At 50.8% G+C, this 15,608-nt stretch overlaps 1 protein-coding gene across 1 annotated transcript; it reads right to left on the reverse strand.

The window, feature by feature from the left end:
* Positions 1 to 673: 673 nt before the first annotated feature.
* On the reverse strand, positions 674 to 14,675 carry LOC139589525 (uncharacterized). Its single transcript, XM_071425969.1, has 6 exons — positions 14,551 to 14,675; positions 4,243 to 4,425; positions 3,473 to 3,685; positions 2,798 to 3,040; positions 1,715 to 1,954; positions 674 to 1,238 (listed from the first exon to the last, which is right to left on the reverse strand). The coding sequence occupies exons 1-6, from the start codon at positions 14,609 to 14,611 to the stop codon at positions 1,231 to 1,233; spliced, it is 948 nt and encodes a 315-aa protein (XP_071282070.1). The 5' UTR covers positions 14,612 to 14,675; the 3' UTR covers positions 674 to 1,230.
* Positions 14,676 to 15,608: the final 933 nt, after the last annotated feature.

Raw genomic sequence — 15,608 nt, forward strand, 5'->3', positions numbered from 1 at the left:
TATCTGTCCAACTGTGGGAGAAGCAGGAAGCCCAAAGTCAGCAAGAGCCAAGAGTGGGACAACCCATGGTCCTGCAGGGCTGAACTGCTCCTTCAAACTCCACACAATCTCCTCCTGGGGCTGCATCTTCCTGGTGCTGCTCCAAGTGCCCTACCAGCTCCACAGAGGCTCTGCCATCAGCCTGTGGCTGCACCATGGCAATCCCAGGCTCTGGTGTCTCAACGTCAATATCCTGGATGTGGTTCAAGCAGCACCACAGAAAGAAAGGCAGGAGACTTCAGAAGCAAGAGTGACCCCATGGCTTTGTGTCCTGTGTCTCACCAATAAAGGCCATGGTGGTGGTGACCCCTGATCTTTGCTTTTCTTCCAGGTTTGACCTGGCACAGGGGCAACAAGGGAGCTGAAGGCACAGAGATACCACAGCATGGGCACAGAATACACTCTTGGCCAAAATGTGTGAGGAGAGCCATCACCCTTGATGGATTGCCACCACACATCTGCTCCAAATTCACATTAGAGCTGTCCAGCTCAGCTCAGTAGGTCAGAAAAGCTGTCAGGCAGCACCAGGGGAATAGAGGATCACAGCAGCCCTGCTGGTGGCTCCCCTCAACAAGGCACAGTCAGCTCCCTGCAGGGGAATATCACCCCACAGGGGCAATGAGGGGAGCAGGCAGAAGCTGTGTGGGACAGGCAGCCCCTCCAATCCATAAGCCTTTATTTCTTGTCCAGACAGAACAGGTAGAGTCACAAAGCAGTCCAGCCAGGCCAAGCTAAGCCCTGGGTTTGGCTGAATACCAGCAGAGAGGGCAGAAGGGTTGGGAACCCAGAGGACAGCAGGAGAATGCCATCAACCTGGGCCTGTGTGTCTGGGACTGGGAAATCTGGCATACAAGTCCTGCTTCCAGGAGTGCAAAAATGAAAGCAAAGCCTAAATAAAAGGATTACAGAAAGACCGATTCAAAGGCCTTGCAAAAGCAGTAAGCAATCCCTGGGAGTTGAAGGGGCTGAGGAATGAAAAAGCTCAGCTCTCGTGGGCCTTCTGTTTTCCTCTTGCCCTGCTGAATTGGATGAATTTCCTGGGAGCCCCGTGCTGGTCACAGTCACAGGAGAGCCAGGGGACTTGGCAGCCATCAGCACTGGGCTGGGGTTATCCTTCCCATTTTCTCCACGTCCCCACTGCTCTGGATATCTCCATGGTCCTGGCTGGGGCTGAAGTGCCTGATCTCCAGCCTAGCCACCTTTACGTGTGGAGAAAAAGAGCACCCAGTGTCAGAGACAGCACAGGAAACTGAATGTCAACCATTGGGTGAATTTCTCCAGTGGCACAACCGCTCCTGTTCAGTCAAACATCAGGACACCTTGGGGAGAACAGAGGGTGAAGCTCCTGTTCAGTCAAACATCAGGACACCTTGGGGAGAAGCCAGGAGGGTGTGTCCCCAGCTGGGCTACATCCCAGCTCCCAGGGAGCAGCAAAGGGATCCTGCCTGCCTCAAACCCTCTGAGCTGTGTGGCTGCAGTGATCCTTTGGTGCCATGGGAGAGCACAAGAGGAGATATTTCCTCCTGGCCTGGAAGCAGGAGCTGCTTCCACAGCCTCCATCCTCACAGTGCTGTCCCCAAGGAAAAACCCTGACCTTGCCATGCTGTTTCCCCTCAGTGATGTTCTCAGGATCTCCCACTGCAAAGGATTGTCCTGCTCCTGATCCCTCCCTTACCAATGCACTCCACACGGGACTGAATTGGGGCCCAGGCACCTCTGGAGTCTCTTCCATGCCAAAATTCTTCATACACACGTGTCCCATAATCATACTGGAGTTGAGTCTGACATTGGATTTCAGTGAAGGGTGGCTGGAAACCCTCAGGGCAGCTCAGCATCACTTTCTCATCCTTCTCATAGTTCTCCTGGTCTGGTGTCAGCTTGAGTCTGGAGTCCCACTGGGGCCTTTTGCACGCTTCTGTCAGAGGTGAAAGTGGGTGTTAGATGGGCAGGAGATGATGAAATGGGTATGGGTGAGTGGTGGGAGAGAAATCCCCAGCCATCCCTCCTGACAATGAAGGGAGAGGGAAGGTGACACATCCATCTGCTGGGGTGTGACCTAAGGGCAAGACTTGTTGGTAAGGGGCTTTCCTTGAGCTTGTAAGTATGAAGAATCACTGCTTGATCAGTCTGCCTCTATCCACCCACTTCTCTCTCTGGATGCTCCTATCCACATCCCACAGCCCAAAACAGGGAGATTCCCATCCTGTCTCTCCCTCTCTCCTGAGCACTGCCATGTACTGCCATGCCCACACTGGGCACAGCTGTGTCTCTGGCAGGGACAGCTCTGCTTCTCCCTCCCCTGATGGGTGGCATTGCTCCTCCCCAGGTCCATCCCATACAGCCTCCCTTCCCAGTGCCAAGCCCTACATCATCAGGGCTCAATTCATTCCCCTCTGCTCCAATCCCTGCAGGTGCAGGAGATGTCCCCCAGGTCCCTTATCCATGTGCCAGCAGGAGAACAAGCAGACCTTGGGTGCATTCCAGGGTGGCACCTGGAGGCACAGCAAAGATAATGGAACCTCCATGGGCACCTGGCTGGCAGCCTTGGATCCTGCCCCTGGCCTGGGCACTGGGCTGGGAGCCCCAGACTTGGCCTGCTCAGGAACCACTGCAGGAGATTTCAGCTTGCCCAGCTGGTTCTGCCTGCTCTGTTGTCTCCTGGCTGCGTTGTTCTCTTCAGCAGTTTGCACAGGCAACAGAGCCCCTGGGAGGGTGAGGGTAGAGGGGAGACATGGGCAGCTGCTGCAGCCTCACTTACCCATACACAGGACATCCCCCTCAATGCGTGTCCAGGCACCTGTGCTGTTCCTGCCCCACCAGGCATCCACATAGACTGGTTTTCCCGAATTCACTTCCAGAATTGCTCTTGTACATTTGACCTCGGGGAAGGAGGGCTCAAGGCCTTTGGGACAGGTCAGGGTCAGTTCTCTATTCTGTGGGTATTCAGTTTCATTCTCCAAAAACTGAAGTCTTGCATCCCATTCAGGTTTTGGGCATTTTGCTGTCAGGGAGAAGGTGTGAGAGACCTTCTCAGCGAGGGAATGCTTCGGCAGGAGAGGGACCAAGGCTTTTCCATCATGAACTGTGCTTAATGTCTGCATTCCACACCATGAGGAAAGCCAAGGGCCCCCAAGAGCAGAAGAAGAGCATGTGCCAGGGCAAGGAGGTGATACAGGACACTGGGACAGAGAGGGGACGGATCCCCTCTGACTTCCCGTGACGTACAACTCAGGAATAGCCTGGGAGATGCAGGGATAGAGAAAACCTGTCCCACACTGAATGCTTCTAACCCTCCCCACCTTGGAGACTGCTCCCAGCTGGGACCTGACTCTGAGCTGTGCCCAAGGTGTCTCACAGATACAGCAGGATGTCCAGGTCCCCTCCACAGTGGGAAGTGCACGTAGCAGGGGAGACCTACTGCTTCCCAACTTACCCGTGGTGCAGCGCAGGGTCTGAGCCAACCTGTGCCATTTTCCTGAAATGTCCAACACCTCCCAAGGATTCTTCCTGTTTGTACATCTGATCTTAGCGAGGGGAGGAGAGTCATCCTCAAAGCAGCTCAGTGTCACCTCTTCACTGACCGTGTAAAATCTCTTGTTTGGCCTCAACTGGAGCTGTGAGTCCCACTGGGGCTGCTGGCATCCCACTGGGGAGGAGAAGGAGCTCATGTAAGCAGGATGGGAAATGGTCTGCTGGGATATCTCTTGCTCTGATTTGGACAGGTCTCATCTCCTTTGGTCACCACATTCAACTGCTGATCCCTCTCTTGCAGCCTAGGACAGAGTTATTGGTGGCAGCAGACCGCCCCAAGAGCCATCCCATCCATGCCTGCTACAGTCTTGCAGGCTTCTCAACTCAGGCTCCATTTGGGAAAAGCTGGGCAGGGACTGAATTCCTTCCCAGTCTTCACATAGAGTTCCATCCCCTCCCACCATGCACTCATTGTTGGAAGGCACAGGGCTTACAGTAGCCCCCAGTGCAGGGAGCTTTGTTCCTGCCTTTGAACTCCTCCCAGGAGCACAGAGCCCTGCAGGTGCCTACAGCAAGGGGCTGAGACCAAAAGAGCCTTGTCAGTGCCAGGACATGGGGAAAGCCAAGGCATCCGGGTCTGCCATTCCTGCACTGTCATCTGCACGACCCGGTCACAGAGGGTCTGCCAGCAGCTCAGGGCCCTGGGCCAGGGTGGTGCAGGGCTGTGCTTACCCTTGCAGGTGGGAATCTCATTCCACAGCATCTGGGCCCCTCTGGAAATGCATTCAATCTGTGGGACAGACGGCACAATCTTCCCAGCACAGCTGAGCCGCACCACTTCGTACAAGGCATAGTAGCTCTTCCTCGGAGTAAACTGCAGTTTGGGATCCCAGTTGGAGGGAATTTTGCATTTTCCTGTGTGCAAAGGCCAGGAGTCAGAGCCTGAGGTCACTGGGCTGCAGCAGCATCCATGAGGATGAGGGAGTTCCATGCAGAGGGGTGCCAATCCCTCTCTCTTCAGAGGGGTGGCAGAGATGGCACCTCCCAGGATGAGCCGCATCTCCCAGATGCTTTATCCCTCCCCACACCCTCAGGGCAGTGCAGGAGGGTTATCCACAGGGTTATCCTGCCCACCTGCTGCTGAGGAGACACCCCAGCCAGAGGGGTCCAGCAGCCTGGGGGATGCTGCTCTCTCCCACAAATCCAGGGGCTGTGGGAGTGCACCAGACTCTGCTGGCACCACTCATTGGCATTCCTGTCATTCTGCTGGACACGATCTACTCACACCCACAGGCACATTTGTTTGCAGCAAAATCCCAGTAGAGTTGCCACTTTGCTTTCTTTCTGGATGTTACACTTGTTATTTCCTCTGCTCTATCACCAGCTGCACATTTGGTTGTGTTTTGCAGCATGTAGCTTGGGCAATTGATTGAAGGAAATCTTCATATTCATTTTCATTAAATTCTAGACAGGAGTGCTACTGCCTCTCTGCATGGATTTGAATTTGGGTCTCTACCCTCTGACCAGACCCCACTTTTCACAGAACAACTGTAACTCTCTGTGAGTGTTCCTCCACCATACAAATTTAGCTGTAGCTGTCCAAACTTTGTCCAGTGTTACCAGGGTGCAGTCAGGCAGGCACAGAGAGTTTGCACTGCTTCCTACAACACCCAAGTGGCACCAGGACTCCCAGGAAAGCAGGAGTGCTCTGCAGACCTCATGCAGTAGGGGACCACACCAGCTGCACCTCCTCAGACAGAATGAAACCCCTGACAAAGAAGTGGAAAAAAATAGCCCCAGGCTGGCAAACTGAGCATCAAGTATTTCAGTCAGGTGAGAGCTACTCATGAAAGCATTTCCCATATTTTAATTTGCATTTCAGGGCACTGAATTGTGCCCCTAGGAAGATTATTCACTGATGGCTATTCTTTGATCCTAGAGGTACCATAGAAATGTGAACAAAGTTGCTTGAAAAGAGTCATGTGAGGCTTGGCCTGAAGCAAGAAGCAGTTTGAGGGGATGGAAACTCTGCAGTTGAGGCAGCCTTAGGAGCTGAGTGGGTTGTGAATGCTCACGAGCATGGCTGGCCTCTCCCACATGGCCCCACTCTGGACTTCAGTGCAAGGGGGCCTCAGCATTTTTCCTTTTGTAACTGTTCTACACCTCCTGGTAGCTGTGAGACCTCCCACAGCACTCAAAACTATTCAATAAGGGAGACAAGAGCTACCTTCCAGGGATGGTGGGCACTGGAGCTGATGTCACCATCATTGCCCACTCCCAGTGGCTACTGGACTGGAAATTGGTTCCTGTGAATAGGGTCATCTCTGGGACTGGAAGAGCTGCCACCTCCATGAGGAGCAAAAGGACCATCCTAAATGCGGGACCTGAGAGTGGGGTGGCCACGGTAGAACCGTTCATGGTAAGGGCTCCCATTACCTTATGGGGCAGGGACCTATTATCTCAATGGGGAGCAAGGCGAGAGACCCCTTCAAGACCACAGGATTTCTAATTGGGGCCACTGTGGAGTGTGCCACTCCATCACTCACCTGGAAGACCTATGAACCCATGTGGGAGGACCAGTGGCCCCTACCAGCTGAAAAGCTGAAAGCATTCAAGTCCCTTATGCAGGAGGAGTTGTCCAAAGGCCACATCGTACCAACCAACAGCCCTTAGAACATCCCTGTCTTTGTTATCAAAAACCCTGGCAAGGACAGGTGGCTCCTGCACGACCTCAGAAAGATCAATGAGGTCATTGAAAATATGGGTCCCCTGCAGCCTGGCCTGCCCTCACCCTCAATGCTCCCCAGGGATAGGATGTTGGCAGTCACTGACATTAAAGACTGCTTTTTTAACATCCCACTCCATCCCAGAGGTGCCCCACAGTTTGCCTTCTCATTCCCATCCTTGAATAGGCAAGCCCCCTGAAAAGATACCACGGGAGGGTACTCCCTCAAGGCATGAAGAGCTCTCCATCTTTGTGCCAGTGGTTTGTCACCCACATTCTCTCACCTCTCAGAACAAAGTTTCCAGACACCATTGTCCTCCACTAAATGGACAACATTCTGATTTTTACCCAGACAGACACATATTTGGACATTGTGCTGAAAAGGACCATCCATGCCATCAAGGAGGCAGGATTTGAAATTGCAACAGAAAAGATTCAGCACACCTGCCTGTGCACCTACCTTGGACTCCAAATCAGCGAACGGACCATCGTACCCCAGCAGCTCACCATCAAAGATGACACAAGGACCCTGAGGGATCTTCACCAGCTCCATAGGAGCATCAGTTGGGTCCGTCCACTGCTGGGGATCACGAGAGAGGACCTTGCAATTCTTTTCAACCTTCTGCAAAGCTGCAAGGACCTCAACTCAAGGTACACCCTCACTCCAGAGGCCAAGGTAGCAATCCAAAAGGTATTGACCAATGAGATCCAAAGCACTGACCACGAGACAGGCCCACCATGCAGACCCTAGCCTGCCTTTTTATTTTGCAGTTTTGGGTAAGTCACCCAAATTCCATGGATTAATTCTTCAATGGAAGAATGGTCCAATGGTCCTTCAACCCCACTTTGAAGGACCAACTTTTAATTGTAGAGTGCGTGTTCCAGTCCCACCAACCAATTGAAACCATTACAAGACCCCAAGACCTGATGGCTCAGCTCATCACAAAAGCCAGAGCATGCCTCTGGACCTTGGCAAGGTGTGATTTCACGTGCATATACCTACTATTGACATTAAAAGATCTGGATACTTTGTTCTAGACAAACAAGAACCTCCAGTTCACTCTTGACAGCTATCCAGGTCAAATTTCAACTCATTTCCCAAAATGCGAACTTTTTAATTCAACCTTTAATCTGGTTTCAAAATCATTAAAAAGTAGAACTCCTCTGAAGGCACTGAGAGTTTTTACTCATGGCTCAGGCAGATCCCACAAGTCAGTTATGACTTGTAAGAACCTAAACACTTAGGAGTGGGAGTCTGATGTCCAAATTGTTCAGGGATCCCCGCAGATTACAGAATTAGCAGCCATTGTCAGGGCCTTTGAGAAGTTCAAGCAGCCTCTAAATCTGGTCACAGATTCAGCCTATGTTGATGGGGTAGCTGAGAGAGCTGAACATTCATTGTTAGAGGAGGTCTGCAATCCAAATTTACACAATTTGCTCTTGAAACTAGTTTATCTACTCTCCCACTGAGAGCAACCATAATATATTATGCATGTGAGATCATACACTGGCCTCCCAGGACCAATTGCTGAGGGTAATCAGAGGGCTGATGCTCTGGCCATGGTTGTACAAACTACTTTGCCTTATATATTCAACCAAGAGAAGCTGAGCCATCAATTTTTTCATCAGAATGTTCCAGCCCTTACCCAAATGTTTAAAATTTCACAAGATCAAGCCAGGGCAATTGATGGCTTGTGCCCCAGTTGCCAAGACTTTAACCTGCCTTCTATGGGAGCCAGAGTTAACCCCTGCAGCCTTGGAAATCTGCAGTTGTGGCAGACTGATGTCACCCACTATGGTCCCTTCGGGAGACTCAACTACATTCATGTGTCCATTGACACATTCTCTGGGGCTGTGTTCACCTTGGCTCATGCAGGGGAGAAGCTAAAAGATGTCATCAAACACTTCCTCCTTGCATTTTCCACCTTGGGCTGGAAAATAAAAACTGACAACAATAAGTCCTGCTTATACTTCCCACAAATTCTAACAGTTTTTAGCCAGTGAGGGGTGAAGCACACCCCTGGCATACCCCACTCCCCAACAGGACAATCCATTGTAGAGAGGGCCATCAAGCGGGTCATTGATCACCAGCATGGGGGAGGTTGAAACCTTATCAAGCATTGAAAGATTGTGCGAGGCTCTTTATGTTATCAATTTTCTTAATAATTCATTTGCAGGGCTAAATCCCCCCATTGTCAGGTGCTTCTCAAATAGTACCAGAGCTCAGCTCATAGAGAATCCGCCTATGCTAATCGAGGACCCCAAAACCAAATGGATAATGGGCCCTTTCCAATTAATAGCTTGGGGGAGAGGGTATGCCTGTGTGTCCACAGGATCAGGCCCAAAGTGGATCCTCGGCTGTTTTAGGTTGGAAATGGGTGTGTATTCTATTCCTGGCTGTGAAGCAGTTATCTTCTTTTAATTAGGCAGTTTTCTTTATCTCTTCCACAACCAATCCTCCCTCCGGGGAGATATCTTCTATTAATGGGCCATTGAGTGTCACTGCATGAATGATAAAAATTACATCATCCCATTGCGAGAAGCTCAGAAGGAGGAGCCAAGCATTCCTATCTGGGTATAATCAGAGATTTGGAAGACCACAGGCAGCATTTTCCATTGGATTCCCAGAGGAGCAGCCCTTTCCCACTGGTTTCCCAGAGGAAGGCCAGGTCCATCTACACCACCACTGGATCTTCAGAGGAAGACTACACCCTTTCTACAGGATCACTGCTTCAGCAGAACTACATCTGTCACTCCAGGAGGACTGCAGCCACCATTTCATGGGACTGCTACCAACATCCTGACCCAGAGGGTGTCAGGTCATATTCTGACTCTGTCAGTGTTGTTTTTTATTACTGCATTGTTTATTTTATTTTTTAAATTTTCTTCCCTAATAAAGAACTGTTATTCCTGCTCCCATATCTTTGCCTCAGAGCCCTTTAATTTCAAAATTATAACAATTTGGAGGGAGGGGGTTCACATTTTCCATTTTAGGAGAGGCTCCTGCCTTCCTTAGCAGCCACCTGTCTTTTCAAACCAAGACACCAGCAAAACATAAAGCTGTATCTGGAGCCACCAGACACAGCACCCAGAAGAACTCCTGAAGACCCAGAAAAAGAAGATCCAGACCATACACATACAGCCTGGAGAAGGAGAAAGAGAAGAAAGAAAAGAACTACATGCTGCACAGATCCAACTTCTGAAATCAGCTCTGCCTCTCCTGACCCATGAAACTGCCTACTGGATTTTTCATGTGGGATAAGTTATATCCCATCTTAACACCTTGTTACTTTTTAACTTCCTTTACTTTCATAATATCGCTATTTTATGCTATCCTCTAAGTTGTTACATTGGTTTTGCTTCCCTCACATCCCTCTAAGATAAAAACAGAAAAAAGGGTGGAGTGTTGTGGGAAGAAGACAATAGAAGTTATGAAGTTACTTATTTCCCCAGTTACAAGTTTCCTTTTAAGACTCCCAGGAAGAACTCATCTTTCCTAGGACAGGACCATGAGTTACCAACTACTCACCACCACACTCTGGATGTTCCTCACCCTACCACCAGTGACCACGTGGATCGTCCCGCAGTCAGCCAAAACATCTGGGTCCCCCTGGCAGCAACCCTCCAACAAGACAGTTTGTGTCTGTCCATGGACAGCGTAGAAAATGCACTGTCAACATACCTAAGCAGCCATAGATTTTCTACTGCTGGCCCATGGACATGGCTGTCAAGACTTCGTCAGGATGTGCTGTTTTAACTTATCCTCACATTCAAGGTCAATCCAAGTATCCAGGGGCTGGAAGAGCTCACAGAAAATATCAAGACTGAGAAAAGCGCTGATGAACTTACTGAACTCTTTGAAAGATGGGACTCACAGGATGGGTTTCATCCTTTGTCAAGGGACTGTTTTGGGTTTTAATTATGATTGTCATTGTGCTAGTTAGGTCCCTGTGTTTCATTAAGTGTCTGCAGAGGTCCATGGGAGAAGCCTTTTTAATTGAACAAGAAGTGGGAGTTGTGGAGGCCTGTGAGCCCATTGGGAGAAGGCGAGTGGCAATGCCCTGGAGGCATCCCCCATAGGTTAGGGGTCAGAAAGCTTCCCCCATGGTGCTCTGCAGCACTATGCTAATTTACCCCAGTTCTGTATTCCCCACTGGCCCGTTGGCCGTCCCTACCCCTTTTACGCCTATATGATCTTTTTCTAGAACATTCCCCACTCCCTGTTTCCCCATTGGTTAATGCAATGCTGCCTGTCCACCCTGGCACTCCCTATTGGCTCCTGCCCTTTGTACTGCACCTATGTCCTCAGTTGATTGGCCCTGATGATTTGCTCCACCCTCTTTTTGCATATTTATACCCTGGACCCTCTACTGTCCATTGTCTTCTGTCCCTGAACTCCTTCAGCACCAGACCTTAATAAACCCTTGCTGGAACTCCATACAGAAGATCCTCCTGTATCTCACCTGCCTGCTAGCTGTGGTGTGCTTGAGTGCTGAGTGTGTGAATGTCCTGTGCCTGCCCAAATGTTCTCCCTCCGAGGACACTTGCAGGGAAGGTAGTGGCACTGACCACCTTGCCTCACCACTACACACAAGTGTGCCAGCAGTGTATCTGCCCTTCAGACACAAAGACTACACAGGAGAGCAGCCCTGCGGGAAAACCCTCATGCTCCCTCCTTGCTTCTTCTCTGCCCACAGGGCCCCTTGCAAGCACCAGGGGGATTCCTATCCTCTGTGACTCATCCTTTCCTTCCCAAGCTCTCTGAGCTGAGTTTGATGCCATGTGCTTGCTGAGGGGAGCTAAGAAAAGCAACCACTGTTTCCACAGAGAAAACCACTGTTTTTCCAGTTGCACTGGAGAGTTGCACTGTAAGCTACTGAGAACAAAACATGGGTCTTACAGCATCTCTCTGAATTTGGGAAGGGAGGTGATCATTTGGCCCCACTTTTTAAATTCCTCCCAGGCTCCCCTGTGCCCTTGGACCTGCCAGATGTGCCCTGTTGTGCTCAGGGGCAGACAGAGGCTGAAACAGCACCCACATCCAAGCTGGACATGGACCATGCTGAGCAGAGCCCAAGGGCTGGGTGGGAGAGATCAGAAATGGCAGGCAGAGCCCACAGCTCATTCCAATACTCAAAAATCCAGTGACTGGAGAGTACCACTACAGGGGAATGCCCCAGCTAGAGGAAGGAGGCTGAGTCAAATGAAATTTCAGCAAGGAAAATATAGAGTAGATGTGACCAAATAGGTACCTTTTGTAACATGCAATGTGTGTTCACTGTGAAATGGAAAATGCTGAATGCCTGAGACAGGAGTGGTAACAAAAGGTTGGTCTATTTACCTCCAAAGGCAGATATTTACTGTTTTGGTTTTTTTCCTAGTTGAAGCTATTAAATGAATACTCTCCTCTCTGATATTGTTTATTACCCATGAATACAGAAAGCCTTTTCCAGAAATGTCTGGACTGCCTGTCCCTGCTGCAAGGAGTTATGAGCCTGGCAGGCTAAACAAAGGCCCAGCAAGGGCCAGAAGGGGAGGGTCAGGAGAAACAGCTATGCTGATAATTCAGGTCAGGCTCCTGGGTTCAGCCCTTTGCTTAACAGCAGAAGGTGTCCTTTCTTACACTGTACTATCTCACACACAAAGAAGAAAGGACAAGGTGAAATCTAAGAAGCAGTAGGACGAAGTTCACCCCTTTTGGCAGGGCAGCTCAGCAGCCGAGAGAGGTGACAGCAAAGTGCACTGCAGTCTTGCTGTGCTTGATGCCATGTGCTTGCTGAGAGGAGCTAAGAAAAGCAATCCCTCTTTCCACCAGTGGAGAGTTGTTTTGCAAGGCACTGCAAACACAAACACGGGTCTGAGAGCATCTCTGTGCTCCTGACTAGCAACCAAAGCTGCTGAGCAGGACTGTAAGAATGATGGAGCAGAGAGACCCTGGGGATGCTCTGCTTGGGAGTCATGGCAGGGAAAGGGGATGGCAAAGCAAGTCACTGAACAAGGCATTGTGAGAAGAGCCGGGAAATGGTGGCACTTTAACCTGTACTGGTGCACCAGATGCTAAAGGACATCTGACACGTGTCTAAGAACAGGAGGCAAAATTTGTGTTTCCTGAATCTGTGCTCTGGTGATGGGAAGTGGAAGCATGTTGGAGCCCACAGTTCACCACCCCTGAGGTGCCAAGCCTCAGGCACTTCACTGCAGTACCTCTTAGCACTCATGTTCCCCATAGGATGTACTCTAGGCACAGTTTGGGATCCGGCTGGCACAAACCCTCTCAGATTGGCTATGGCTTACTTTCAGCTACCATCCTCCCACCTCCTGGTTATTGCAGCTGTGCTCCTGGTTAGAACCTCTTGTCAGCTGCCACTAGATCACACACAGTGTCAAGCAAGTTTGATGAAAAAGGCATCCAAGCCAGCTTGTATGCCAGACCCTTTGCACAGAAAACGAGCCCTAGAAGCTTCCCCACCTGCCTTCCAGGGGCACTGGAGCTGTAAGGGGAGGAGAGTTTTGTACAGGTATGGCATTTCAGGGAGGAAAAACTCCCTGTGAGAGTGGCACAGCAAGACAATAAAGTGACAATAGGACAATGACACAATGCACCCTGCCCAGTGCACAGTGTCCCCATGATAGGGGGAGCTGAGCAGCAGGGCCAACCGCACGTGCAAACCACATCCTGTGTGTGCCTGTGGCTGCACTGCTGTTCCCTGCACTGCTCTCTGTGGCATTATGCACAACAGGTTTTACCCTGTATCTGCCAGGGGATGTGCTCAGGGATCCCACCCAATTGTTCCCTCTCTCTGTCCAACGGCTTTACCCTGCCCCACTGCCACTGTCAGTCCATTCCACCCTAGCAGACCCTCCTGCCTCACTGGGGCCATTTTCCTTGCCCTGTCCCTCTGCAAGAGGAGGCCCCTGATCCCTCAGGTTGGAGCTCAGCAGAGGTGCCAGGATGGGATGAGCCCACGTGCTGAGGGATGCGGGCAGGGCTGCTCACACTGCTGGGTGTGGCCAGCACATGTTTTTCTCTTGGTTCCTCTTCTCACAAGCACCAAGGTGCAAACTCAGCAATATCATCTGTGTCACAGGCAGTGCCAGACTCCTCTGGGGAAGGCTGGGTGACTGAGATCTGCTGAGTGTGACAAGAGACTGCAGGCCTACAGGACCCTGCTGCGTCCCTCTGTACATGACACAGACGGATCCTGGTCTTAGTGTGCACCTTGAAAACAAACAGGAAAGCCATGGTTGCACATGCTGGCCTGGGAGAACAGCTTCAGCAGGGATCTGGGCACTGGCAAGACACTGGACAGGAGCATATCCTCTGTTGCAGGTTTAGCCCTTGTTTTTTGCGTGACAGTGTGCTGTGCTTACACTCTCTGCAACCAGACACATTTTCCCTGGAAACAGGCTCCTGTGACACCTCTCACACAGTACAGCCCCTGATGTCACTTCACATCAGCAATTAAAGTTTCTGATCCCATTCCCTGTACTCTGTCACAGCCACTAGATCAGCTGTTTTCTCTAGCCTGCATCCACCCAGATACAACACCCCAGCAAACCAGGATGACAGGATTAGATGCTACTTTAATGATTTTTATCACCTAGCTCCAAGTTTAATGATTTTTATCACCTAGCTCCAAGAAAATTAGTTTAGACAAATACTCCAAGACAGATACAGAACAATGCAAGGTCACAGTTCCTGCACCCACAGCTCAATTGCCAGACAGTGCTGCCTCCTGGGAGCACAGACAACATGTGAGCCTGCAAATTCCCAGTGACTCTGCTGGCATCAAAGTGTGCAGTCAGGGAAGGAAGAGCCCAGCAGAACCCTGGGGGTGCCCTGATCCTTCCAGCACCAAGGAAGTGCATTAGAAAGCAATTCCAGAATATGGTAAGTCCTGTCCCCAGGCTCTCCTGGACACCCAGGGGCTCAGCTCATGGCTCCCCAGGTCCAGGTGGGGCACCAGCAGCCATCTCCTCTGTGGTGAGGACATGGCACCCTGACACTGTGCCAGGACAGATGGACACCTTGTATTTCCAGCTCCATGGAGGAACACATAGAGGCTTTCCCAGCAGCCCAGGCTTTGCTGCCCTCCATCCCCAAACAGAGCTCTGCCTAAGCACAACCCAGCTGGTGGACTTGGGCCCAGTGTGGACATCAGACTGCCCTGATACAGCTGCTGTATCCTGCACACCATAAGGCTGCACAGGGGCTCTGCAGAAGGAGCACAGTAAAACCTTCTCTTGCGGGCAGAGGAGGGAGCACTGCTTACCTCTTCCCTGGGGTTTTCCATAATTGTGTGGATAGGGCTTACCATGATTTTGTGCTGCCAGCAGAGGTGTGAGGAGCAGGAGAAGCATCCATTGCAGGGCCATGTTTGCCTATGCTCCAGGGCAGGACTGAGGTCTCAGCTACCCTGGCTGCCTCACTGCACACCCATCTGATTGTGAGTGGTGCAAACACGGAAAGGAAACAGGCACGCAGAGAAATCACATATGGTGCAAGAAGCTTCCTTACTGGATAGGGAAACTCTGCCAGTATAGCGCTGCCTTCTTTCTCTTTCAGCTCCATGACCCTTTTGGAATCTTGCTGTCTCTAATTTCTTGTCTAAAACCCAGTTTTTAGGTCTTCTGTCAGGACCCGCTATTAACGACAGCTGGGCTGCCTCCTCTCCCAGTACAGATTTCAGAAGGACTTGTGAGGTGTTCTGGTTCGTGGCTGGGTTTTAGCTGGAAGATGTGTCTTCCATACTCACCCAGATATTCAAGCAGTGACTACACCAGGAGAATCCTCACCTTTTTACTGCTGTGATAAGGATTGTGATAAAAGGGCACAGATCTGAAGGGCACAGATACTCTTAATTACCTGGCAGTGTGTGACATGGATGGAAAGCCAAGGTTTTGGTAGGAGTGGTTGTTGTTTAGGATTGGACTGAGAGCAGATGTTTGGGCAGAAGGGGACATGAGCCCTGGAGGCCTCAAACTCAACTGCTGTGGCACATTTTGTTGTCAAAACTTGATGGGGGCAGGAAGGACCATGAAGGGTAGGAGGCCAGCACAGGCAGCAGGGCAGAAAAGGGACTGATGATGAGGCTGTCTGTGCAGCTGGAGGCTGATAGCACTGGCCACAGCAGCAGACCCAACCATCAGAGGAAGTCCAGGGCACGAGATGATGAATTTGTGTTTCCTCAGCCACCTTGCTGGATGTGCCTGGCCTGCATCCCAACTGAAACACAGAAGCAGGAGAAAAACAAGCCCTCAAGTCTTCTCTGAGGCTTCACAGCTAAGCTGCATTCCCCTGTGATGGTTCTCCTCTGTTGTGCTCCTCAGCAAGGACATGTGTTCGCACACCAGGGATCAGGCTCTGCTTTCT

This window comes from Agelaius tricolor, unplaced genomic scaffold, assembly GCF_023055355.1.
Source record: "Agelaius tricolor isolate 1412-34295 unplaced genomic scaffold, bAgeTri1.0.p SCAF_4, whole genome shotgun sequence".
NCBI lineage: Eukaryota > Metazoa > Chordata > Aves > Passeriformes > Icteridae > Agelaius > Agelaius tricolor.

Bases quoted from the DNA above. Each gene is read 5' to 3' on its own strand.
- LOC139589525 (XM_071425969.1), bottom strand. From the start codon at position 14,611: ATGGCCCTGCAATGGATGCTTCTCCTGCTCCTCACACCTCTGCTGGCA. The intron at 3,686-4,242 runs GTAAGCACAGCC...TCTCCTCCCCAG, and splicing joins TGAGATTCCCACCTGCAAGG to TGGGATGCCAGCAGCCCCAG. The intron at 1,955-2,797 runs GTAAGTGAGGCT...CACCTCTGACAG, and splicing joins GGGGGATGTCCTGTGTATGG to AAGCGTGCAAAAGGCCCCAG.